The 26,906-nt window shown below is 48.1% G+C and overlaps 1 protein-coding gene across 8 annotated transcripts; it reads left to right on the top strand.

The window, feature by feature from the left end:
• The first annotated feature begins 813 nt into the window (after positions 1–813).
• Septin4 (septin 4) lies at positions 814–25,383 on the top strand. 8 transcript variants are annotated; one of them, XM_076871562.1, is made up of 15 exons: positions 814–1,943; positions 2,013–2,398; positions 3,065–3,109; positions 4,303–4,310; positions 18,299–18,595; positions 18,952–19,045; positions 19,512–19,598; positions 20,118–20,241; positions 23,558–23,692; positions 23,806–23,923; positions 24,018–24,119; positions 24,309–24,405; positions 24,498–24,660; positions 24,808–24,907; positions 25,169–25,383. In XM_076871562.1, exons 1-15 carry the CDS (start codon positions 814–816, stop codon positions 25,226–25,228), a joined length of 2,946 nt encoding a protein of 981 aa, XP_076727677.1. In that variant the 3' UTR covers positions 25,229–25,383. The 8 variants fall into 8 exon arrangements, with proteins under 8 accessions (XP_076727677.1, XP_076727676.1, XP_076727679.1 ...); XM_076871561.1 differs by having other exon boundaries at positions 814–2,398; XM_076871564.1 differs by lacking the exons at positions 814–1,943; positions 2,013–2,398; positions 3,065–3,109; positions 4,303–4,310 and adding an exon at positions 13,313–13,409.
• Positions 25,384–26,906: the final 1,523 nt, after the last annotated feature.

The raw sequence follows: 26,906 nt of genomic DNA, 5'->3' as shown, positions 1-26,906 counted from the left end.
TCCAGATCCCTTCTACTAAGGACCAATAATATGAGACTTGAGTAACCTAGATTTTTAACCCAGAGTCAACTGAAACACCCGTGAAACCTGGAAATTGCTGGAGCTTTATCTTTGTGTGTGTATTTGGGGGAGATATACTGGGGATCAAACCCAGGAATACTATACCACTGAGCTAAATTCCCAGCCCTTGTCATTTTTAAATTTTGAGACAAGGGTCTCACTAAATTGCATAGGCTGATCTTGTGACCCTCATCTCAGCCTCCTGGGTCACTGGATTATAGGCATGTGCTGCCACATGTGACTTGGAGGTCTACATTTTGACTTTAACATACAGTGTGGTTTCAAATAAAATTGGGCAACTTTGTACAATACAACATACCTTATTAAATCTGGGACTAACACAGCATGATTGATTTGAGTAGTCTTGCTTTCATAACTCTTCAGTCTGATTTCTCTGGATGAGTTCTGAAAATTCTTGGAACCTAGAGAGAGTAAGGAAACCTTCTCTATATACAAAGAAATCCAAATTTTGTTAAGAACCCGGCCAAAGGTTTGGTAGCGTCAAGTCCAAAGATAAATTCAGTTTTCTTTCAGGTACTGTTTGGGTTTCTCTAAAGAATTATGTACAACAGGATGTTTAATAGGAAGCTTCTTCCTTTATGACATCATCAGACAGAAAGGTAGCTAAGGGGACTATTTGAGACACACAGAACAACAGCCACTTTTGTGGGAGTCCAAGAACAGCAGCTTTTTAAAAATGAGGGTAAATATTCAGGCTTCATTAGGATACTGAAGACAAGCCAGCGATAAAATATGGCATCTACCCAGAAGGGCACAGTCTTTCAGGTGGTCAAGACAAATAAAACTGGGTCCAAGGTAGCAGTTTCAGCACATAAAGGGGCTGAGGTTACTACTTCCACCCCTCATCGGGGACATGGGTACCTTCTTTCCTCAAGCCACCGAAGTGCTGCTGTCTCTTTGAATCCTTCTCCCCAGCAAAAATTAGAAGCTGCACTTCCCACTACTCCCCATTCAGCATCAGACTACTCTCGATTTGTGTCCCCACATTCAGGGCATGTCCACTCTACAGCACAATTCCATCGGGGAACTGAGACCCGAACAAGAACAGAGGCACACCGCCATCACTCTCCTCATCGAAAGAACCAGCAAGTTCAGACACCGGCTTCCCATTCTACAAGTGTGCATCGGCACCTTAGTCCAGTCAGAGAGGAAGCAATGCGAAGAAGTGGTGAAAGCAAGCCAGGGCGTGAAGTTGGCCATCGTATCTCACCCCCTGATACCAAGTCCACCCGTCGCTTGAGTTTTATGGACCAGAAGGATAGCTTGCAATTACATAACTTGCAAGAAGACCCACCTTCTAAGGTCCAGAATCCTCAAGGGGTCAGAGTTCCTCGTAGGATTTCAGCCTATCCAAAGGATGAAGCAATACAAACAGAGACCACTCGAAAAATTTTGAGTGTTGGTGAGGTCAGACCTCCAAAGCGTCCCTCTAGCCCAGAGCATGGCCACAGCCGTGTGGTAGACCATCGGACAGTCCATAGAAGGCTTGCTAGCCCAGAGCCAGAAGTGGATCATCACAGCTCAACTCCTTCAGAACCCAAGGCCTTTCAAAGGAATATGAAAATGGCATCATCCCTCAAACTCTCTGTCCTTAAAGATTTAGATGGTGGACACCGAGCAGCACATTCAGCTCCTGAGACTCTCTACAAGCATCCTGCCTACACCGAGACCAAGCATTCTCCAAAGGTCATAATGTCATCAGAGGTGGAGTCCAACATGAGGTCCCCAATCCGAGACAGCGAGGTTGGCCGTGAGGTCAGCCGAAAGGCCACCATCTCTCCACAAAGACAGTCAACTCAGCGTGTGACATCTCGAGCAGGGTCTGAGGGCCCCCACAAATCTCTCGTCTTTGTCACTCCAGAGCCCGTCCATAAGCAGCAAATGCAAAGGCCCCCAGAAACTATCTACGTGTCCCCAGGACCTGCACTCAGGTATCCAGAACCCTCCCGAAAGCCCTCCATCCATGCAGAAGTGGAACTGACCCCTCGGCCCTTACCCCCTCGGTCCTTACCTAGGTATGGGCCTGACTCCTCATGGTGGGCCTTACTGAATCCTGAAGTTGAAATACCCCAAAGCCGGCCGACAACACCTGATTTTGAGCCTAAGTCTCCTCCTCCCCTAGACCCTTTAGTGTCCCTTTTTGAAATGGACTCAAGCCCTTTCTGTGAGGACCTGATGTTCCAGAGAGAGAAGGCAAGTCCACCATCACCACCATCACCAAAGGAGTCTCCAGGTCGGGTACCATTGAGGGAAGTGCCTCAGGCCCCCAAGCACACCATCAAACAACCCATTCAAAGGTTTAATGCTTTCTTCCTGGGTATGTGAAGAAGCATACTGCCCAAGTGCAGCCCCAATTTAGTGAGATGGGACATTGGGGTGGGCAGGAAAGGCCCCCCTCTTCATTTCGGGCCTCAGGGCTGCCCTCCGGCCAGTGTCAAATCTAGTTCCATCTTTGAGCCCAATGCTCCATGACTTTTCTGCCAGCTTCTCTGAGCTCCAAGTTAATGACCTCGATGATGATGCTTGGGCCTGGCGTCAGGCATTGACTCTTCCAGGCAATGCTGCTTAACTTTTCAATGGAAGGTAGTAGAGAGTGGTTTGCAGGATCGGAAGCTGATTCCTGAGAGTGGAGATGAAGAACTGAGCTGGGGTGAGGGCTGGTAAGGGCTGTTGAAAAGAATAAGGGCCTCAGGTAAATGTTCTGGCATCAACGTGGAGTAGGTGGGGCACAGATGACTTGAGACCTGGGCTTACAGGAGGGGGAAGACATTAATGGTGGTGAAGAGGGAGGGTGGAAGGAAGGGAGAGGGAAAGGGGAATATGATATTTGGGCCTAAGTGGGAGGAGCTCTTGGAGAGAGTGGAGAGCTGAGGGCACCTTTGGGTGGAGACATAAGGAGCTAGAAAGGTAGATGATGTAATGGGGGGGGGAGGGGTGTCATCCCACAGACAGAAGAAAGCAATAATCAGTCTGTTATTTTCAGATGTCTCTGAGGAAATGCAGAATCGAATCATCTGGTGGCTAAGAGGTCTGTGTTTTTCCTTCCTTTGGGTTCATTGTGAGACGTTGAGGGGCAGAGGGTGGCCTTTTTACTCTATTATAGAGCTTGGTCTTTTAGTAGAGTCCCTGCTGGGGTTTTGACCTAAAGGAGCAGAGGAACAACTTGTCTTGCCTATAATTTCACCATTAGAGCCATCCCTTTGGGAATTGGAACTTTTTTCATTTTCAAGATTCTCCTCTTAATGAGAAGACAGTGCAGGAATGAAGAATGATTTAAGCCTCATAGCCTTTTGGCTTACCTGATCCTACTTATCATGTCCTTAAAAAAAAAAAAAAAACATCAAAGCAACCTCCCTGCTTCATAGTCTTCTTCAGAGCTGCCTCCAGACTAATTCATGTGTCTCTCTGGCTCCTCAACCCTCCTCAATCCCCAATACTATGACCTGGGGATATAATAGCTGTTGCCCAGAAAGGGTCTCCATGTATGTCTGGACCTTCTCCTTGTGGTCATCAGTGGGTTTTGTGGCCAAGGCTAGAAGCCATAAGTGTCCTCAGGACCTCAGGATTCTCCTTTCAGTTTTTATTCTTGGCCTCTCTGGTCACAGTGGAGGGTGGGGATGAGCCCTCAGAGAGTAAATCTCAACAGCAGGGACTTCTTGCTTGTGAGCATTGTGTGGCCCAACGTAAGTTCCAGTCCCATGAACACTATAGACACCAGGGCTCTGGATGTAGAAGATATTGGGGAGGAGAGCCCTGGGAATCCATCCAACCAGGATGAGCCCTCTGAATGATAAATTGCAAAGAATAGAGAAGGGTAGCTCTGTCTTTCAGAGGGAGCAAAACTCTATAAAACAGGAAGGTAACAAAGTATGGATTCTGGGATTGTTTTATTGGGTTTGAGCTCCAGGTCTACTATTTCCTGACTTGGTTAAGTTATTTTACCTCTCCAATCTTCAGTTTCCCACAGGTTATGTGGAAATAATGGCTTTCTCTAGGTTATTGTGTTCACTACTTAGCATGGAACTTGTCCACAGTGAGCACTCAGTAAATGCTAGTTATTGTTATTTGGGCCACTTGGAATAGGTGGGGATTTGGACCAGGTTATGCCTATTCTCACTGGACATCTTTAGTAAAATTCTCTTTTTCCCCTTCTGTTGGTACTGTCTGATTCCACTTGCTGCCCCCTGGGAATGCCTGGCTTCTACTTCTTTGTTATGACAGATGAAGAGGTAAGAATGCCACTGGGAAGTTATTTCCAGCCATCCAGTGCCCCACCCCGTTGTTCAAGTCCTCCTCTAGTCCTCTGAAGGAAGTGGGTGTGGAGGGATATAGAGCTGCTTGGTATGGTTGGGTAGTTTGTCCATTGCACAAGTGTGCTTGTGTTCCACTTGCCAAGCCGTGCACCTGTGGCACTGCTTCTCCCCAGAGGGAGATCTGCACAAGTGCTATATGAGCTAGTTGCAGCCCTGGAGAGAAAGAACAGAGACGTTTTAGCAGATGATGAATCTTGCCAAGTGCTCTGTGGGAAGTCAGGGCAGCTATGTGTTGGATTAGTCCCCACCTAACTCCCTCCTCTCCTGCCAGGGGCACTCCAGAAAGGGGTCACTTTTCTGGGTTACACACTATTTGGGTCCTTAATTTGGAAAGGCATAAGGTGGACTCTGCTTTTGGCAGTCCTCTGTCCTAAATTTGGCAGCGTCCTGATTTTGCATTGTATTTTTTGTTCCCATAGTACTTTGGCTCTTCTTGACCCATGTTTGATAAGATGGTCAAAGCTCTTCCTGTTTTTGTTCTTTCTCTTGTCATATTCCTCTCTTATCCAACACCTAGCAATGACCTCTAGTAGGTTCCATCCATGGGCTGGCTGGCCCAGGCCAAACAGTTGACTACAGACAGAAAACAAATGAGTGGGGGACAACTTGAGCTTAGATAACCAAGCAGCTGAAGGAGAGGTATCCAGGAATGCAGCTTCCACCTCCTCTGCCATTATCCAACCCCCAGCCCTGAGCTCAGCTGTAGGTGGGAGCAGCCACTTTTAGAGATTGCCTCCATGTAAAACAGTAAATCCCTCCTTCCCTCCTTCCCTCTGATCCTCCCTCCTTCCTTTTCATAGACAATTTTTATTCAGATACCTAGCACTCTAGCCCGCATTGGGGAAAAATCTCATAGTACACACATAACATTCTTTGGCGGTAAGAAACTGACCATCTGGTTGGGAAGATAAGATATGGACAGGAAACATTTAAATAACAATTTGTAATAGTTTGTATTCAAATGTCAAAATAAACAGAACAGACTGAATAGGTACCCTTGGAGGATTTAGGAGAGAGGGAGTCAGCAAGAGGTGGGTAAGGGGGTTCAGTTACACCCTCTTTCCCAAAACCAGGGGAGTTATATTAACAACTGGCTTCTTGCTTACCTCTTAATTTAAATGTATACCTTTGGGAGGGGGCACTATTTCCCTTCATTCAAGATTTGATGTTTTTGACAGAGAAGGCTCCTCCCTGTCCTCCCCCACCCTCACCCATTTTTTTCTGTGCATCTTGTTTTAGTTTAGGAAGTCAAAAGCCTTGGCAGCAGGACAGCTCCTTCCCAAAATAGCTCTTATCCTGTCTGGATAATTACAGCTTTCCAGCCCTGTTCGGCAGCAGAGCTGCTCCCCAGAAGCTGGGAAGAGAAGCTCCCAGGCAGCTGGGCTTCTGGTCTTCTCTGGCTCCCTGAAAGTAGCGGGGCATTGATGTGGGCCAGATAGTCTCCCTGAAAAATATAACTAGGTTTCTCCAGTCTGTCCCCCAAGCTGCATGGTCCTCAGGCAACCTCAAAATGGAGACTCTGGTGCTGGTGTCCAAGGCCTCTGTTTCCTCTGATCTGAGAACAGTTGACCATAGAGTCTGTTCCAGATTCCATTCCCAGCAAGAATTCTCTGGTGGCCCAGCCCCAGCACTAGGCTTGCCTGGCTCGTGGAAGACGGCATGTTTGTTGTTGAGCTTCATAAGGCCCTGTGGGTCCACAGCTGGGGATGGTGCCTAATTCAGCCTACGTCTGTCTTTGTCAGTCTCCTCCCCAATGGCTCCTCAAGGTCCTTTTGTCTTAGGGGACAGATACTTGTCATCCTTGGATTGGGACATTAGGGGCTAAACTCTCCCCAAAGGAGGTTGTGCTGGATCGAGGGAAGCATTCCTAATAGTTTTGTTGTTGAGAGAGAACTAGCAGAAGCTCTTTTGGGTCAGTAATGGCAGGGGGATTGCGGGGGGGCTCCTTTCTCATACAGCTCTGGGGAGTTCCTCTTGAATAGGTGGAGCCTCAATTCCTCTGATGGACAGAGCCACCCCAGCTTCAAGATCCTGTGTTTTCAAGGCACCTGTCCTACTCACCCTCATATAAGACTTCTCAAGCTGTCAGAGAACAAGATGGTTATATTATTCGTATGTATGTATGTTCATATACATACATACACACATATGAATGCGTATATATATAATGTATGTGAATATGTGTGTGTGTGTGTGTGTGTGTGTGTATGTGTATATATATATATATATATGTAAAGAAACCAACCAACTCTGGAGAATAGGCCAGGAACCAGAGAAGACCATCTTTGTGATACCTGAGACAGACCTCAATGTCTTTAAGATAACATGTCATTTGACTCCCGAGGGACTGGACAGTCAGCCTCTTTTTGACTCCTGAACTACTGGGAAGTTTTGCTGAGGGGCCTTTGTTTACACAGAAAACCTCAAAGCCTTGGAGAGTTCTGGAATGTGTCTGCATTCATGGGGATGGTAACAATCCTAGGATGTGGCTGTCTGAAAGCAACCTTGTAGACTGTTTTATCTCACCTCTCCCATTACCTTTGCTTTATAGAGGATCATAGTTGAGAGGAAAGGGAATTGTTGAAAGAAAGGCTGAAAATGGGGCAGAGCATCATAGGAGGCTTTTCATAATAGCTTGACCCTACCACGCAACTTCCTAGGAAGCAGCCATCTCGTCCAGTCAGATGATACCTTGATCATCTCCAGCTTCCATGGGTTGCCAACTCCAGAGCAGGACAAAGTCTGGTGACCTTTGGCCATGACTTGCTAATTTGGGGACAGGCAAGGTGGAACAATTAATTCATAGGGGTTTAGCACTGAAAGTCCTATGTTCCAAGGATCCTTTCAGTCTTGGGCACCCCATGACAGTTAAGTCATTGGGACTGGGACAAGCTGTGGTTTACCTCAACAAGAATCCCTGGAAGCACAGGGCAAGGGAAATGATTTCCTGGATTCACTGTGAGATCTGGACAGGTCCCTCCTTTTTTGCCTATGAAATGGACAGAGGAAAATGTGTTGCCTTCTTTTTTTTTTTTTTTAAGAGAGAGTGAGAGAGGAGAGAGAGAGAAAGAGAGAGAATTTTTTGATATTTATTTTTTAGTTATTGGCGGACACAACATCTTTGTTTGTACGTGGTGCTGAGAATCGAACCCAGGCCGCACGCATGCCAGGCAAGCGCGCTACCACTTGAGCCACATCCCCAGCCCCAATGTGTTGCCTTCCTCTCGGGTTTGATGGCAAAAGGGAGGACACACTCCCTTGTTCTTTGTTCTGTCCAGAAAAATCTCACATTGGAAAGAACTTGCCATATCTACTTTGAACTTTCTGGTATATTTTCAGAAGCTACTTGCTTTCCTGACTGGAATCCATCTCCAACATGATATCTTTTCATAAGAGTACTTTGTGGTGTTTGAAATGGTGGATTTTTCCAGTCAGAGGAAGAATAGTAGGCCTGGGTGAATTATGGAGGTTGGCTTTAGAGGGTAGGGTACATACTTGGGTAATTCATAACCCAGAAGCCACCCCAACAGCTGCTCAGCAGAAGAAGGCTTTCCTAAGTGGCAGAAATGGCCATGTCCCTTCACCTTCCTCTGCTCAGCTGCTTTTGTCTCAGCTGCTGTGAGGGGAACAGCAAGAGACAGCTGCACCTTGGGGGCTGAATGAAGACTGGAGGAGGGGAACAGAATGTGAGGCAGTTCCTGAGAAATGTCCAGCCTCTGAAACTGAGTAAGAGGACTGGGCCAGCCAAAGACTCTGCCTTGTTTGGCACACTAACCACAGGCAAAGTCAGCTCCATGGGGTCTCCATAGTGGCTGTCTTCAGGAATTTGGGTTAGTAGGTCTGAGACCAAGACCTGCTTTCTAGAGATGGAGTGATGTCCAACTGGAAAAGCTGACTCCATGGGAGCCAAGAGCATGGTCATTCCATTGTCACCTTAGTCCGAGGAATTACTCAATTATTGTCTCTCCTCCCATATGTCTACAACCATTATACATGCACATTCCTAATCCTCAGGAGAGAAGGCATTTGAAAAAATCATAGTTGACAGTGGCTGGTTTGGTGTAGATAAATTTCCCAAGAGCTGAGATAATAGCTACCATTCATTTTGGTGATTATACCTTGTTAAATGCGTTAGTGAATTTTTACAGCAATCTCTGAGGTATACCTTTTCCTATTTGATATATGAAAAAACTGAGGCTCAGGATTTGTTCAAAGTTGGAAGCTCTTTAAGAAGATCTTGCCCCAGAGTTTCAAGTATGTGGTATAGAAATCCTTCTTGTGTAGCCATATCTTCCTGGCAAAATAACTTCCCATACAGACCATGTTGGCCTGCCCAAAATAATTCTCAACAATATCAAGAATTATGAGGGGCTGAGGTTGTGGCTCAGTCAGTGGTAGAATGCTTGCCTGGCAAGCATGTGTGAGGCACTGAGTTCAATTCTCAGTACTGCATATAAATGAATAAAATAAAGGTCCATTGACAATAAATAATATATTTTTAAAAACTACAAAGAGGATGGTTTTAGTGGGAGCAGCATCCATTTACTTGCATGTGAATTACGAGCCCGGGAGGTGGGCATGAACTTGAAAGCAGCCAGAATTAAGGGCAAGTGATGGGTCAATGAAGCCCACAGCCTCAAGGCTTGTCCCGCTCTAAAAAGTCAGAATGGAACACTAATCAATGCATCCTTTTAGTGAGTTCATATTGATCGGTCAACTCTTGGGGGCAGGGACCTGGTTACTAGGGCAGACATCACATCACATGTTGACATCATGTTCCCTGGATTGAAATGAATAGAGGTTAAAATAGAAGACAGGCTCCTGCCCTTGAGGGGCTTATGATTAATTTACGAGAGAAAAGTACATAGATGGGTCACTTGAGAGGGTGTGGACATCCAAGGACAAAGCAAAGTTCAATGAAATGAGTCAGCAAAGCTTCTAGTATGGAAACACTTGGAGGGTAAAAGACAGGGGGATACAGATTTTGGCTCAGTTTTGAGAAAGATCTTAGAACTCAGCTGCCCAAAGGTTGAAGTCCAATGTTGTTAGTTGGCCATGGGAGGTATTCAGATGGAGGCAGGAAAGATAAGGAAGTTCATGAGGAGAGTCAGACATTCAGTTAAATAGTCACATGGAGATTTGCAAGTCCCTCCAGCTCTGAGCTCCTACCCTGCCTAGAGTGGGTGTTAGAAGAACATGCTCTATCAGAGTGGCTGACTTCCAGCACCCTGCCACCTCTGGAACGCCTCTCTCTGTGACTGTTCAGCAGGAACCAAGAAATACAATTCTTAAGATATTTTGATTTCTTCCTTCTTCACAGACCTTGCTGAACAGACTGGCTGAGCTTTCCTTAAAAGACACAACCTAGGGCTGGGGATGTGGCTCAAGCGGCAGCGCGCTCGCCTGGCATGCGTGCGGCCTGGGTTCGATCCTCAGCACCACATACAAACAAAGATGTTGTGTCTGCCGAAAACTAAAAATAAATATTAAAAAAAAAACAAACAAAAAAAACCTAGTGATGGCCCTTTGCCCCCACCCCTCTAGGGCTCTCTGACTATATCATCAGTGACTCATCCACCTCTGGGGGAAGGGAGGTACAATTAGTTCTTGTACCACTTAAAACAGCTACTGAGAGGCAAAAGTAGTCTTTTGCTAGTCATGCAGATCTGAAATCCTGATTTCCTGTGGTAATCCGTCTTTATTCTTGGCCTGAACCTTGGCCCTGGCTTGGTCTGAGTGCAGTCTCCTTGCTTATTAGCACCTGTGCCACACAACCTTTGCCATGTGTGGTCAGGAAAGACCCAGTAGAGGGGGCTGGGAGGTTTTCCATACAGACCATGTTGGCCTGCCCTAAATAAAGGAGTCACAACAACATGCGGGAGCTGTGGTTACTTGAGTTTACCAGAGGAGTCACTCTCTTTGCTAAGCTAAGCAGCTACTCCCCAAACATTTGGCTCACCACCCTAGCAGTGCCTGAGAAATTGTACTCTAGACAAGGACATTAATACCTGGTGGGATGTTAAATATCAAGGAAAAGTCAGAGCTGAGTTGTGCTGAGGCAAATTTGGCTAGGCCACCTGCCGGCTAGAGGTGGGAAGGCACTCTGTCATCAATGACTTATAGGAGGGCTGCTGTCAGTCGGCCCTGCTTCAGATCAGGTATGGGAACTCCAGCAACATGGAGCAAGAGGGCTGGAGCTGGGGGAGTTCGGCCTCTTTCACTGAGGGAAATGGGCCCAGGCAGGGAAAAGGACTTTTAGGCAGTGATGTTAACAGTCCAAGCTGGCATGGGGACATATGCCAAGGCCAACTTCTCTGAGAACTCTCTAAATGCTACAAGGCTAGCATACTGGGGCTGTGCAGGTAGAATGGCTCAAGTCTATTTGCAGCTTTTATTTCACCCAGCATGTCTTATGTTAGACCTCTGGTACCGTGGTTAGAAAGGGACTCAAACCCCAAGATTCTTGGCTTGGAGCTAAGTTCCATGGTCTCAGTCCTCTCTTAGGGCCTCACCTCTCTCAAAACAAGCTGGCACCATCATGCCTTTGGACACAGGGCTTTCTGGAGCCTGAGCAGTGGGTGCCAGAGAGGAGTGGGGATTCCAGCACAGGTGAGGATGAGTTAGCTGAACTAATTATTTTTTTTGTGTGGTGCCAGGGAATGAACCCAGGGTCTTTTGCATGTTAGGCATTGAGCTGCCTTTTGAGCTGTTTCTGTGTCCACACTTTAAATACAGCTTGAGTTCTGGGGAGGAAGGTTCTTATGATAAAGGAAAATAAGACTCTCTGATGGGGCTGCCTTCTTTTCCTCCCCACCTCAAGTCATAGACTACTGATTGGAAGCACCCAAGAGGTATACTTCTTTTTTATTTTTGTGCATAATAGTTTTACATAATTGTGGGGCTCAGTTTTTACCTATTCATGAATATAGGGTTATATATAATAATTATATAAATTAAATAATAATATAAATTATCAATAATAATATAAATTATTATTTATAATAATAAATTATATAACATAATTTGCTCAATTTCGATCCCTGGTGCTACTCCTTTGCCTCTTCTCCTCCCTCCTCCAATCCCTGGCCTCACCTCTGTTGGTCCTTCTAATAATTCATTTTTAAAAATTGGTGTGTTATAGTTACTCATAAAAGTAGAATTTATCCAAGATAAATGTACCTGCATCAGTAATAGGGGACTAGGGCTTTGAACAGTGGGGTCTCATGACCGTTGGATCTGATGGCAGTAGCCACTACTGCTTCTGCAGACTTCTAACAGCCATTGATTATCTCTTTAGGTCTTTTGTCCTCCTGAGTAAACTTCAGATCTCCTGGGTCTACCTCAGGCCTTTTCTGGGAGCCTCTTTAGAACTTCAGAGGTCCCTTCTCACTGGAGTCAAGCTGTAGATCCCCATTTTCTTATGCTTCCAGAGCCATCTGAGTCTCTTCAAGTCCAAGTTTTCTTTAGTATCTCCTTCTGTTACCTTGCTTTCTTCCTCCAAGGCCTACAGCATACCCTCCTTCTTCATTAAATCTACTTTTAGAATGCCAGAAATTGCAAGGAAACTTAAAAATAATCTAGTTTAATTCCCCTCATTTTCAGGAGGAACTAAGAGCCTGAGGGGTGAAGTGAGTTGCTCATGGTTGTCCAAGTACTAGGAGTTTTTCTCCTCAACTTGCTGGTTAATGAATATTTGCTCCTGATGTCTTTAAGCAACAACCTCTCTCTTTTTTTTTTGTAAGCAGCAAAGAGGTGTTTATTGTGAGCTGGCTCGGTCCTCCATGCACATACCAACAACCTCTCTTAATCTCCCAGTTCACCAGTGCCAAATATCCAGTCATATCTCCTACAGCAGTTCCATGTTTTCCAGAGCTGGATCTTATCTGCTATTCCTCCCTTGACTGAATACTGACTGGTCTCAATTGAGGCCAGTAGCTCACAGATCAGATAGAAATAAGATAGGCAGGCATCTGACACTTCCACCCATAGACAGCGCCATACCTATGGGGCTCAGTTTTGTCCAGAGCAAATACAGGCAAAGGTCAGTCAGCCTGTCCTTGTAGGAGGGCTTTTGGGGTCTGAGGGGGATGCTTCTGGGCCTCACCAACTCCCCACCTCCAAGCATGTACCTCTCTCTAGCTGTTGCTCTGGCGCTTCTGAGCTTCTAATGCTTTTAAAGATGCCGAAGCATCTGTCCTACAGCATCTCACCTGCTTGTCAGAAGAAGTATGGTCTAGCTGAGCCTGGGTCATGCCTAGGCTGGCCTCCCCAGAGGCCCTTCCACTTTCCTCAGCTCTAGGCAAGGCTCCAGTACCCTATTAAAGCCACTCAGCCTCCCCCTTCTAGCCTTCCAGCAGATGATCCCTGGATAATTTCTGCAGTAAATCCTCTTTAATCTCTAATCTCAGGTCCTGCACAAAGGGAATTTACTGCTAACCTGTCTTTTCCACAGCTTGGATGGAGCTGGAGAATGTTTTGACATTCCCCTTTAGGAGGTATGGTGAGGGTATGGACAATCAGTAACTTGGACATCAGTCAACTTCCGTAACACTTTGATGAATCCCTGGGGTGACCAAATGTTTCTCTCCAACTCGTATGGCAACTCCTCCTCCCTTTGCAAAGGCATCTTCTTCTAGGGATGCTAGGTGGTTGTTGCTTTCTTTTTGGGTACTGGTTTAAACTCCCGTGGTCCTGAGCTGTCCAAAGAAGCCACTCCAAGAATTAAGAAAAAGCCATGTAGCCAATGTAGCTCAGGGTCAAGGAGCACAGGCCTCCACCCTACTCTACGCTTCAGGGGATGGCTGGCGCCCCAAGCCTAGTTCGCGCGGGCACCCACCGCGGAGGTGCAGGCCCCTCCCGGGGGCCGACTCGCCCCGCCCCCGCCGACTCGCCCCGCCCCAAGCGGTCGGGTCTCGGGGAGGCGAGTGGGGGCAGGCGGTGCGGTGAGGTCCGCGCGCAGCTCCAGCCGCGGGTCGCTGTCCAGGCGGAGCCGGCCCGGCCCGGGCTGCAGCCATGGTAAGACCGGCGGGTGCAGGGCAGGGCCAGGGCGCTCAGGGCCCGCCGCTCCCGGGCGGCTCCGAGGAGACCCGCGGCGCTGCAGCCCGGGCTATGCGGGGCGAGAGGAGCTGTCGCCAGCTCCAGGCTCGGGCAGGCACTGTTAGCGGGTGGCGCTGCGTCGCCGTTCCCAAGTTTCTTCCCCCAAGCCAAGCAGCTACCGAACAGGCCGCGACCCCCGACGAGTTGCCCTTGGTTTTGGAGGAAGGGGTGGGTCTGTGTTGTGGGAGGTGCCCGCGGTAGAGACCAGCTTGTTGTTCTAGGGAAGGCGCGTCAGCGATGAGGGTGGTGAGGGTCTCCGCCCTTGCCTGAGTCATCTGTTACCTAAATGACCCTTCCTCACTCACCTACCGGGAGCGCAGAAGCTAGCACCAACTTCCTTTGGAAAACATAGAGGAGACCCACAAACTGCCAGCATCCTAAAAGGGATGGTGAGACTCTTGGTCCCTCCTTTCCAAAACCTGGCAGCCCCTTTCTCAAAGAAACACCTGAACACCTGAGAGGAAAGACCACCCCACCATCCCGTGGGGTGGGATCAGCTGTATCATTTGCCTCCTAGACAGGAACAGTGGGGAAGCTTCCTCTGCTGCACCTACCCCCCCCTCCCCAACTAGGTCCCTCTGCAGTGTGTGGGGGTTGGGGGGGACTCATTCCTGCCACCTGCCTGTAGTGGGAAGAGAAGCAGTAACCCCAGCCAGCCTTCTTAGAGGTTCCCAGGTAGGAGGTTTTGATGCTTGGTTGTGAGGATGCCAGCACTTTTCTTGTCATTGTTGCCAGAACCTGCCACAAACACAGCCTGTGGGTGTCTGGGCCTCCAGGCCACATCCATCTTTCCCAGTCTGGAAGCCTCCCAGTCTTTGCCCTCTGCTTTGGGAGGTACAAGCTGTTTACAGCAGGAGAGGATTCTTGACCACCCTGTGGGGCAGGATGTTGGCTGAGGGCAGCCACCAGAGGGAAAGTCCCGGCATCCTGTGGAATCAGAAGCTTTCAGGTTTAGAAAGGCCAACCTTTTGGGCTCTTGTCTCTCAAGCTGTGTCCAGGCGGAGACCCAAGTCTTGGCCAGGAAGTCTTGGTGACCCTATAACCTTCCCCAAAGAAGGGTTCCTTGGAAAGGCTAAGTGGTGCCTGTCCTGATCCTGGCCCTATTCCTTTTCCCCACTGGGGGACGGACAGGCTGATTGTTCCAGGGATGGAAGCCTGGGGAGACACCGTTTATCCCCAGTGCCAAGCCCAGCAGGGACCAGAGGGACTTTTTCTGTTACACACCAAGTTCAGTTCAGCTAAGGTCTTGGTGCTTTCAGTTTGGCTGAGGCCACCCTGTTCTTTTCTAATTAGAGACACCACCACCAACAAAGTCTCCAGTCTCAGGCCCCTGCCCTTAAGCTAGCCAAGTCCTTAGGCTGACTACTGGTTCATGTCAGGCCACAGTCTTCTATGAGGGTCTCCTTGTGAAAGGAGGTTGATGTCCTAGCTGCTTTGGGAATCAGTGTAGAGAACTCCCCAGCCCAGCAGCCCCAAGGAATTTACATTTGCATGTGAAAAGAATGACAGATCAACATTAATGACAGATCAACATTAATGACTATATATATATATAGTCATTAATGACTATAAAAAGTGACATGAGTACTACTTCTCTCAGGTTCAAAGCAGCTTGAGGTATCTCAGAGTGATTTCTCTCCCCAGTCTCTCTGGGAGTCAAGGAAGGGCCATTCACAGGACATTAAGACCCTGAAATTAAAGACACCATTAAGACTCACAAGGGGGTGTTTCCAGCCCAACCAGAAACACTGGCCTTCTGACTCCTAGTGGAGTGCTCCATTTGTACACTGCCAGCCAGACCCCTCAATTCATCTCCCAACTAAATGGCAGCTCTTGAGCCTCTGGAATGTCAGTTTCCCATATGCTTGAACCCTTGCCCCTCAGAGACCAAGTGCTAGCAGCTCTCATTGATTTTGTGAGAATGATGGGATGATAGAATTGATACCCATCCTCCTGAGTGAGAGGTCAGGTATACTAGGGTGGTCAGAGTCCCTGGAGCCAAGCTGCTTCTGTGGCTGGGATTCTCTGCTGCTTCTGTGGCTGGGATTCTCTGCAAATCTAGGAGCACATTTTCTAAGACAGTGGGATAGCAGTTTCTCCTGCTGGGAGAAAACAAAGGGACACTTGGGAAGACCCCTGGAACTTATACTCAGAGGATCATTGGATATCCTACCCTACTTCAGCACTGCTTTAAGGTGAGAGATGGGGGGGTGGAGTTGGGAATAGGTTTCCTGGGTGACTGTCCTGGGTGTACTGATGGGTCAGGTCACCTTGGGGACAGTTCATAGTCTTCAGGCAAGCATCAGGGTCCTTGGGGGTTAACAGAAGAGGCCAAGTGGATCAAGAGTCTGTGCTGCAGATAGACTTGGGAGTTGGTGCTGTGCCCACCAGGGCAGTCAGCGAGCAGGCGTCATGGGGCAGCCAATCAGAGGAGGAGGGGACTGCAGAGGAACCAAGTGATCCTGCTGCAGCTGAGCTGCCCTTGGAGGGTGGGAGCCAAGGGAAGGGGAGGAGGAGGAGGGAGTGGGGTAGGACATTCCACAGGCTTTTTTGGCCCCTGCCAGGGACAGAGGGAGGTCAAAGAAAAAGGGAAAGGAGCAAGTCCGGAAGCCAGATGACAACAAGAGCATCAAGACAAGGCTGTTTCTGTGTGTGAGGAACTTTGCCTGGGAGATAAAATTAGACCTAGAGCTTGCTGACAGGGAGTCTGAAGTGTGGGGCATGGACCGTTCACTGGGATGGCAAGGGAATTCTGTCCCTGAGGATGGGACTGAAGCTGGGGTAAGATGCTGCTCTGGGAGTTGGGTGGACTTGACTTGACTTCCCCCTGCCTTAACTGGGAGTGGTGCTCAAAGTCAGTGGCAGAGTTGGGGGGTGTGGACAGATGGGAGGTGAGGATCCTAGTGTTGTGACTCTTTGGCTGGAGCCCTTTGGCTTCCTCCATGCTGATGCATAGCCAGGGCTGTCAGAGAGGACAGTGCCGAGTTCCTGGTGTCTCTGCTGGAAGATTGTGGGGGGGACAGGGCTCTCCATCAACACCTTCCCTTTTCCTTTTCCTGTTGCCCCTCTACTCAGTGCCCCCTGAGCAGAGTTCTCTCTCCCATCCTTAGCCAATCCCCAGACCAACTGCTAGGGCACTGTGGGGTTGTGTAGAAAGACGACGTTTCCTGGAATTCCCCAGACTCATTAGCTGCCAGACAACAGGACATGCTATCCCTCAAGCCCCATTCCTTCTCTGTTGCTGTATCGTTAATTGTCCAAGCTGGGATAATTTTGAGAGTGAAAAAGGACACAATTAAAATCATTATGCGAGACCAATAAGCATAAAAGGGGTTGTATAATTAACCCAACAGATCTCACAAATATCAGGCCTGCCTTAGGATTGCCTCTTGTGATCACTAAACCTCCACATGCTAGTTCTAGTTTCAGACTAAAGGGTCTCTTTCCTCCCTTCTGTCCAGGCAAGCTCCGAAGTTTGTTATCAGCAGGTATGGAGATGAGAGGTGATAGCCTGAAAGTAACTCTTAGGAGACTTTTCCTTCTAGCTTCCCTTTCCTAGTCCTTCCCCTCTGGCATAAACTGACAGTGTGCACATCTGCCTCTTTCATTTCATCCCTTTGTAAAATGGAGCTATGCAGGAAGACTCTGACCATCTTATCTCCTTCACTTTGCCTGGGACTCCACAGTGGTCCAGGGTAGCCCCCTTGGCTTGGCCAACCCCCAGAGGGTGAGTCAGCTTCTGCAGCCGGCCGTTGTCCATTGTCTGGGGGTGGCACGTGGGTGTTATGAGGCAGAGCTGAGCCCAGCACTGCCAGGCACTCCACAAAGGATGTTGACCCCCAAAGGAGAGAGGGGAAGATATAGGGTCTAGAGCTGAGGGGGAGCTGCCCATCTCCCAAGCTGGGGGTGGAGTGGAACTGGCTTCTATAGAGGAGCCACTCCATTCTCTGCCTACCACCACACTGTGACTACTGAGGGGTTTCCCTAGATGTTCCTCTCATTTGGGGGCCATCAGCAGTCTTGGAGGTCCAGCCATCCTTCCAGGCTCTTCCAGTGTCCTCCCAACCTCTCACTTGGTCCCTCCTGGCTGCCCTCTGTCCATATTCAGCATCCACTGGTAGGTTTTTTCTTCTCTCCTGGGGTCCAGGGCCAGATTCTGGTGTGGTTTTGCATCTGGAGTAAGAGTAGGGTCAGCAGGATTGAACTCTGGGCACTGAACCCTGGAGAGTGAGAACCCAGGGTAGAATCCTTACCTGGGTTTTCCCAGCTTACTGACTAGCAGTGACAGATACAGAACCTCCTGCTGGTTCTTGACCTGCTTGGGAGGCAGCTCCCTTCTTTCTGTCCTAATTCCCTGTGCCCCTAGCCTTCTGACTCCCTGTACTCTGCTTGAGTCCTCAGCCACACTGTTCTCCCTCTTATTCAATTTAACTTCCTGGCCTTTGGGACAGTCCCTGGATCCTGGCTTGTCCAGACCCCCAGAAAGGGCAGCCTCAACAAACATCCTGCTGAGAGGGAGCTCCAAAACTGGAGAGCAGGGCTTTAGAGGCTGCCTAGGGATCCTCTTGGACCCTGGGGCCATTCTCCATGTCTTAGCTTGGGGATACTGGTGAGAAGGTAAGGGGGATTGTGAGCACATCCTCTGGCCTGGCTGCCAAGTTCTTTCCCTTCTAACCATGAGTGCCTCTCCCCTCTCCTTCTCACCTCCTATGTCTGCTTTCTTCCTTGTTCTTCCCTTCCGGTTCCCTCCTGCCATATCCCACCTACTCCATCTCCCCACCCCACTACCTCCAACCCACGTCCTCCAGATCAAGCATTTCCTGGAGGACACCACGGATGATGCAGAACTGAGCAAGTTCGTGAAGGACTTTCCAGGAAGCGAGCGCTGCCACTCACCGGAGGCCAGAACCAGGGTGTCCAGGCCCCCAATTCCGGAGCCAAGGCCCCAAGCCCCAGACTTCTATGATGATGACCTGGAGTTCAGACCCCCCTTGTGGCCCCAGACCTCTGACAGCCAGCAGTACTTCTGTGCCCCAGCCCCTCTCAGCCCCTGCACCCGGCCCCGCAGCCCATGGGGCAGGCTTGATCCCTATGATTCCTCTGAGGTAGAGACTTCAGCCCTGCCTTTGCCTTTCAGTGGGTGGGTATAGGAAGACCCAAGAAGCGGGCAGACAGCCTTGGGGTTTATGTGCATGTATGTGTGTATATATGCACCTGGGATCTCTTTCTGTCTGTGTCAGTCCCAACTCCACTCTTGTCTGCCCCCTAGAGCACTGGAAACTGGTAGTATCAGCAGGGGCAGGAGGCCCAGCTGGTGGCTTCTGATGAGAACTCAAAAGAGTCTGGCACTGCTCCTTTAAGGCTGAGGAAAGATCTAGAAGAAAGAAAGAAAAGACTGGTCCTGGGTGCTAGGGCCCCTCTTGTCTCTCACCCTGATGCATTCTGCCTTCCTGTCCACTAGGATGACAAGGAGTATGTGGGCTTTGCAACCCTCCCCAACCAAGTCCACCGAAAGTCTGTGAAGAAAGGCTTTGACTTTACCCTCATGGTGGCAGGTAGAAAAGGGCAGGGATGGGTGGGCAAGGGATGTTTTTAGGTGGGGAGTGTGTGTGTGTGTGTGTGTGTGTGTGTGAGAGAGAGAGAGAGAGAGAGAGAGAGAGAGAGAGAGAGAGATAAAGGGGCATGGGTAAGGAAGAAGGAGCAAGCAGCAAATGCCTGAGTCTTTGCAAAATAGCTAGAGTCTTTGGTGGTATATGTTGGGGGAAATGAAGTAGTACAAGAGTTTTGTAGTGTAGGCTCCTTCTGTGTGACCTTGGGCAGTCTGTTGCCTCTCTTCATTCCAATGAGACAGCTGGATGAGCTGATCTCTGCTTCCTTGTAGCTCTAAAATGCCATGGTTTGGTTAGTCTAGTCCTGATTGATAAGAAAACAGTTTTCCCACCAAACCTTGATCCAGTGGAGCTGCCCTTTGGCTACAGATCTTACCTTCTGATTTGGTGCCTCTGTCCTCTCTCCTATCAGGAGAGTCTGGCCTGGGTAAATCCACTCTTGTCAATAGTCTCTTCCTCACTGATCTATACCGGGACCGGAAACTCCTCAGTGCTGAAGGTAAGGAAGAGAGAGGAGCGTAAAGACAGGCAGAGAGACCTGTCTTGGGATGTTAAAGTCACTACAGAGTGGGGGGTGGGGATGAGGGAATGGGGCCCTTCCCAGCATGCCGGAAACCATGACCTCCTAGAGAGATTGACAACATCCCTCCGAAGGCCTGTCTGGCCTGGCATCCCACCAACCAGCTCCCTAAAGATTTGGGTGCTGAAGCAGGGCAGGGATCAGAATCCTGCTCTTTGAATGAGACTCTGACCCCCAAAGGATTCCAGGAATCCAAAAAGGCCGGGAGCAGAGAAAAGGCTGGGGCCAGAGCCAACAGCCACCGGCATTTCCTGTGTTGGGAAATGTGCTCCTTGCTGGTTCCCAGAGAACAGGCCCTCAGGCAGCCTGTGGGTGGGAAGGGGGGCAAAGTGGATGAGGCAGTCTGGGCAGCAAAGCTGACTGGGGTGGGTAGTTTGTGCTGACTGGGCAGGTCCCTGCCCTTGCCCTTGCCCTTGCCTCAGTTTCCCCCTTCTTCAGAACGGATCATGCAAACCGTGGAGATCACTAAGCATGCAGTGGATATAGAAGAGAAGGGTGTGAGGCTGCGGCTTACCATTGTGGACACACCAGGTTTTGGGGATGCAGTCAACAACACAGAGTGGTATGTCTAACCAAAAACAACCCCAGCTGCCCCTGACCCATCACTAACTTCGCAAACACACACAGGTGCACACATAGCCATACCTGTCAGGAGAGGGAGGATTTTCTGACCTTAAGCATATCACTCCCCTTACTGGATAACTGTCTTCTTCTCTGTAAAATGAGAGGGAAAGGGTTGGAATAGATGATTTCTAACATTCAACTCTGAACTATAATTCTATAATGGCGGTGGGAAAAGAAGATAAAAAAGAAGAGCCTCAAAAAAAGTAAACATGAAGCACAGGGCCTGACACAGTGGGTGCTCAATAAACATCCATTTCTTTTAGATGCAAGGTCTTGTTGAAAGGGGTATGGAGGAGCATGGAGGGAGGGCTGAAGGGAAGGAGAGGCAACAGAAAATAAATGAGTAGAACTTTGTTTACCAGGCACCCTCCAGGTTCTCTGCCAGAAGAGAACACATGTATGCACACTTCACCATTCCTAGATTTTTTTTTTATGAACTGGAGAGAAGCTGAGGTAATGGTCAGATGTACGTGAGTAGATGAGAATAATTAAAAAAGAAAGAAAGAAAGAAAAGGTGGTACCTTTAACAAAGTTAGGCAGGTGGTACTTGGAGCCCTAGACTCACAGTTCAAATCTTGCATGATCCATGAGCATGGCTGCATTCTTATTTCTTAAAGTTGGAAAATACTAGTCTTTCTTGGTATAGTGATGCACCCCTATAATCCCAGCTACTCAGGAAACTGAAGCAGGAAGATTGCAAGTTCAAGGCCAGCCAGAGCAACTTAGTGAGAACCTATCTCAAAATAAAAAGGGCAGGGGATGTAGCTCAATGGTAAAGCACACCAGGGTTCAGTGGGGATTGATCTGCAAAAAGTTTTTTTAAAAATTCAAAATTAAGGGCTGAGGCTGGGGCTTAGAGGCAGAGCGTGTGCCTAGCATGTGTGAATCACTGGGTTCGATCCTCAGTACCACATAAAATAAAATAAAGACATTGTGTCCACCTATAACTAAAACAATTTTTTTTAAATTAAAAAAAAAAATAGAAAAATACCTTCCCTTATCACTTTAACCAGTTGATCTGAAAATCATCCCAGAATGATGCCTGTGCACTGGAAACTATAAAGGGCTACTCATACTCACCAAATTTTGTAATGATAATCGAAGGACCAATTATGGTTGTTCAAAATTATTAAGGATTTCAAGATAGTAACAGCAGAACATCAAATCAACCCTCCTAAGTGCAGGTCCCTATGTGACTACACAGGTCACACACTTCACAGACTAATCAGACTCTAGTAGACCTTTCTGTGCTGTGAACCCCCCATTATGTGCTTCATCACTACATATCATTACTTTAAGCCCAGCTAACCAATTCCTTTTCAACTTCATAAGCCTTGAGGGAAAGCTGTTTCTTATATTTTTCCACAGCACTAAGCTACTTCATGGGACATGGTCTTATTCCTGGTGGGGTGAAGTGATTTCCATATTGTCGTCACCCTTCCCACTCTAGCAGTATGTCTCAGCAAACTACTTGTCTTGAAATTCTAGTACCAACGAGTACCTGCTTCTTACTGTAGCAAGTACTGCTTTCTCCTTTAGTCTATTTACCTTCCATGATAATATTAGTAATAACTTCAATTGCAATAATAATAAAATCTCCATATCACAGTTTATAGTGTAACTTAAAATTTTTTTTGTACTTGTAGAAGGACAGAATGCCTTTATTTTGTTTGTTTTTATGTGGTGCTAAGGATTGAACCCAGTGCCTCACAGATGCTAGGCAAACGCTCTGCCACTGAGCTACAGCCCAAGCCCTATAGTGTACCTTAATAAACTCATTTAGTCAATCAGTAGGAATTTATGAAACACATGCTAGGTGCCTATGCTGTGTTGAACATTTTAAGAAATGCAGAACAAATATGAATGGTCCCTGTGCCTGAGAGGTGTACAGTCTAGTAGGTAGTGGTGGAAGATTGAGATGGGGGAGCAGTTCTCTAACATAGGTATCTATCAGATGAAAGTCAGTAAATGGGTCAGGCCAATGTATAATGGCAAACACTGATCTAGGAGTCAGAAAGCCAGGGACTCAGGTGGGTAGAGAATTTACTAGCCAACTGATCTGGAGCAAGTCTCCTAGCTGCTTTGGATTTAATTTTTTTATATATAAAATGAGAATGACAATGGTCAAAATGCATAATATCTACCTGTACAGAGAGTAAGAATTACACTAGATAATAGAAGGCCAAAATTGAAATTCTTAAAAATATTTATATAGTCATGCATTACTTTATTATGGACATACATTCTTAGAAATGTGTCCATCAGGTACTTTTATCATTGTGCAAACATCATGGGACATACTTACATGAACCTAGGTGATATGTCGATCACTCAATGTGACCTCCTGATGCAATCAAGTGATGCTAAAAACATGAATCTATGAGGCACAACACAGCAACTTTTTTTATAGCAAACTCTTGTTTTGTGCTGGGATCAAACTCAGAGAATTGCACATGCTAGGCAGGCATCCTACCTGTATTCCCAGGAGCTGTATTCCCTGTCTTTTTTTTTTTTTAATAAATAGAAGTCATACACTAAAATAATGATAAAAAGCATAGTATAATAAATATATAAATCAATAACAGAGTCAATATTGTTATTAAGTAGCACAGTAGGTTTGTTTATACCAGCATCACCACAAACACATGAGTAATAGTGGTGCTATAATATGATGGCAATTCTTCAGCTCCTTTATAATCTCTTGGGGACTGCCATAATCTGTGGGATCCAAAACTGATGGAAATATCATTGTGTGTAAATATATAGCTGTGTAGTGGAGGGGAAAGCAGTGTGCATTTGGTATAGTTAAAAGAGCATTCATGGAAGAGGTGGTTCTTGGATAGAGCCTCTAAGGATGGAGCAGGTTTGGAGAGGTGGAGGAAAGAGTGAGAACCATATGAGCAAAGGCTCTGACGCTGGGTTTAGCCTGACATAGGATTCCCTGGCTTCCAGTTGGTGTTTGCCTCCAGCATCTTACTGTTCTTACAGCTTTGTTGGGTCACCCGCACCCTTTTCTTTCATCAAACTAGTATTTATTGAACTCTGCCTATATACTCAATAAAATTTTCTATCAGGATATGTGAAATACACACCTGTCCCACCCTGGAATCTCTCTGAAGGTATAGTAAGGCAAACCAAAGAATAACAATATCTTGAAAACACTACTAGGGGAAAGGGTTACTTCTTTGCAATCCCAGAGCTCACTAGGCAGCCCCTACTCCCACAGTTTCTCTGCTTGTCTGTCCCTGCCCCAGCTGGAGGCCTGTGGCAGAATACATCGATCAGCAGTTTGAGCAGTATTTCCGAGATGAGAGTGGCCTGAACCGCAAGAACATCCAAGACAACAGGGTGCACTGCTGCCTGTACTTCATCTCGCCCTACGGCCACGGGTATGGTCCAAGCCCGAGGCTCCTGGCACCGCCAGGTGCTGCCAAGGGAACAGGCCAAGAGCATCAGGGTCAGGGCTACCACTAGCAGGTGGTCACAGATTCCTGTTCCCCAGGCTCCGGCCATTGGATGTTGAATTCATGAAGGCCCTGCATCAACGGGTCAACATCGTGCCTATCTTGGCTAAGGCGGACACACTGACACCTCCTGAAGTGGACCGCAAGAAACGCAAAGTGAGGGAAGCTGGTGGTGGGCGGGGAGGGAAGCAGGTGGGCTTCTAGAAAAGATGCTGTCCCCAGAACTGTGGGCTCCTCATCTATTTGCCAGATCCGTGAGGAGATTGAGCACTTTGGAATCAAGATCTATCAGTTCCCAGATTGTGACTCTGATGAGGATGAGGACTTCAAATTACAGGACCAAGCCCTAAAGGTGGGGCCATCCCAGGGCATGCCTTTTCCATCTTTTTTTCTTGGGCAGAAGAAGAGAGTAGACTTCTATATAAGGACAGGCTCCTGGGGAGGAGGAGGACCCTGGCTTCCTACAGTGAAGCAGAGAAGATGAAGATAGAGGTAGAAAGGAACAGGTGAGAACAGGGGGTTCTCCCCTAACTTCTTTCAGGAAAGCATTCCCTTTGCGGTAATTGGCAGCAACACTGTGGTAGAGGCCAGAGGGCGACGAGTTCGGGGCCGACTCTACCCCTGGGGCATTGTAGAAGGTAAAGCACTGAGCTTGGGACCAAGGTATTTCCTTCACTTAGTATCTCTCCCCTATGCATGCCCCTGGCTGACTCCTAGCCTTGCTATGCAGTGGAAAACCCAGGGCACTGTGACTTTGTGAAGCTGAGGACAATGCTGGTGCGCACCCACATGCAGGACCTGAAGGATGTGACCAGGGAGACACATTATGAGAACTACCGGGCACAGTGCATCCAGAGCATGACCCGCCTGGTGGTGAAGGAACGGAATCGCAAGTATGACTGGAAGCCAGCAGGGGGATCCCAAATGCAGCCTTGGATGAGACCAAGCCCCTCCTTTATTCCTCTATAGGCCCTGGGCTCAACCTAAGTTGGTGCTGGAATCCCCTCGCCTTACCAGCCCTCCTTTCCCCTTCCCCTTAGCAAACTGACTCGTGAGAGTGGTACCGATTTCCCCATCCCTGCTGTTCCACCAGGGACAGATCCAGAAACCGAGAAGCTAATCCGAGAGAAAGATGAAGAGGTGAGAGCAGTGTGAGGTGGTAGGGGTCGACAGTCTGGGAAGTCCCTTGTTTAATCATAAACCTCAGTATCTCTTGGTTTGGGAAAAGAAAGATTCCTGGCTCTGGTGCATATTTGGGACATTGATTGGTGGTTCTGCCCAGTTTCCATCATATGTCCTAGCTACCAAGGCCCTGACTCAAAGGATTAAAACTTGGGGACACTTCCCCAATACCATGGGACTCTCCAGAAGGCCCCATTTTGATGCATGTGCCTATTCCAGCTGCGGCGGATGCAGGAGATGCTACACAAGATCCAAAGACAGATGAAGGAGACCCATTAACTGGATTTCAGTCCTGGATATTTAAATTTCTTCTTTATGCTCATGCCAGCCCTCCCAGCACCAGCTCTGCTTAGGCTCCCGCAGCTACTGCCACTTCGCCTTACATCCCTGCTGACTCCCCAGAGACTCAGAGGAAATAAAGTTTAATAAATCTATATGTGGCTTCTGGTATCCCTGTCTGCATCTTTACCACCTCTTGGAAACCAAGATCCTAGGACCCAGTTTGAAAGCCTGATGGAGGGGGATGCTGGTGGCTTGTAGTAGGGAAGGAAGAGAGGGGAAAATTTCCCTTTCCCATTTCAATCCCTGCTTAAAATATAGCCTGACTTCTTCATCTTAATGATCAAATCTATCCTACTATACTAACTGGGACCTGGGCCTGCCTGTATCTTTCTTAAATACAGTAACCTCAATTCTATAGCAGTTTTGGATTTGATACCAGCCCTTGGGAAACATAAGGTATAAACTGCACTCAACCTCCTGACTTCCTATTTCCCCCCATCTTGGAAAAAGGGACATGCAGAATTAAGCTCTAGGAAGCCTATGATAAAGCACTGAACAAATGCTGAAGGCCCTGTAGTCATCAAATACTATAATAAATGCTGGGAGTGAATAAAAGCACCATCATTGTCCTGGAGGAGTTCAGTACTCAAAAACTAAGCATCTGCTCGGCCACAGTCACTGTTCTAGACCCTGGAGTTAAAATATTGGACACAAATAAGGTTCGTGTCTTCCTGGAACTTACTGTAATAAAAGTTCCAGTGCTCTAGGTGGGAGCAACCGTTGCCACGCCTGTTATCCCAACTACTCCGGAGTCTGAGGCAGGAGGACCACAAGACCTGTCTTGAGAGCTCCGATGATTTCCTGATTTTGATCCCCAATACCGGAGGGGAGGGGGTTTGCAATGCTCTGTAAACAAAGACGTTTGGAGATATTTTAGCCCGGTGGCCTGGTGTTATACATTCAAAGCCCACTCCAGAGTTGAGGATTTTTGTTGGCAATCTGCATCAACAGTTTTCCATTTCTGTTGGTGGTATCGCGAGGCCACGGCGACCTCCAGCGGCCACCTTCCGTCCTCCTTGACTGCTCTGGGTTCCCAGGGGAGAGGGAGTTAGGTACTTGGGAATGCCCTGTTGCCCTCTTCCTTTGCGGACAAGAGGCCGCAGCTAGTGAGTGGCTGTCTCAGATCCAGTTTTCCTATCTCTCGGGTAAGAGATCTGAACTCAGGACTGGCGGCACAAGTGTTGGAGGAACCTGTCAAGACAGAGGAAAAGGGAAAACCAGAGCAACCAGTCGGAGAAGATCCAGACCGAGCTTCAGGCTTTCAGCCCTTCCCACTCTCGAGCCCGCGTTCCCCCCCCCCCCCCATTTCAGCTTTGGGACTGGATAATCGCATCGAAACCCAAACAAGATTGGACATAATGAGGCGCCACCGGGGAGATATTTCAGAGATACTCCTAGGGCGGGGTCATCACCGGAAGTGGCTACAAGGCCAGTGCCCCTACAAGGCACCGCCCCCATTTGCGCTACCGGTAGGCGACAAGCCGCCCCCACTTCCGGCCCTCTGAGGAGTCAGGAGCTCTCTATTACTGCTTTCTCATTGGCTGCCGCAGGGACGCGCTGTGATTTCCCATTGGTCGCGTCTGAACTCCGGCGCCGCGCCTCCTCCCTCCAGGTA

The sequence above is a fragment of the Callospermophilus lateralis genome, chromosome 11 (assembly GCF_048772815.1).
Source record: "Callospermophilus lateralis isolate mCalLat2 chromosome 11, mCalLat2.hap1, whole genome shotgun sequence".
Lineage (NCBI taxonomy): Eukaryota > Metazoa > Chordata > Mammalia > Rodentia > Sciuridae > Callospermophilus > Callospermophilus lateralis.
Note: the sequence above shows the minus strand (reverse complement) of the source record. Positions and strands in the feature narration are given on the sequence as shown.

Coding starts and splice junctions, on each gene's coding strand:
- Septin4 (XM_076871561.1), top strand. CDS start 814: ATGGCATCTACCCAGAAGGGCACAGTCTTTCAGGTGGTCAAGACAAAT. Junction 23,693..23,805: donor ATCTCGCCCTACGGCCACGG/GTATGGTCCAAG, acceptor CCTGTTCCCCAG/GCTCCGGCCATTGGATGTTG. Junction 23,924..24,017: donor TGGACCGCAAGAAACGCAAA/GTGAGGGAAGCT, acceptor TCTATTTGCCAG/ATCCGTGAGGAGATTGAGCA.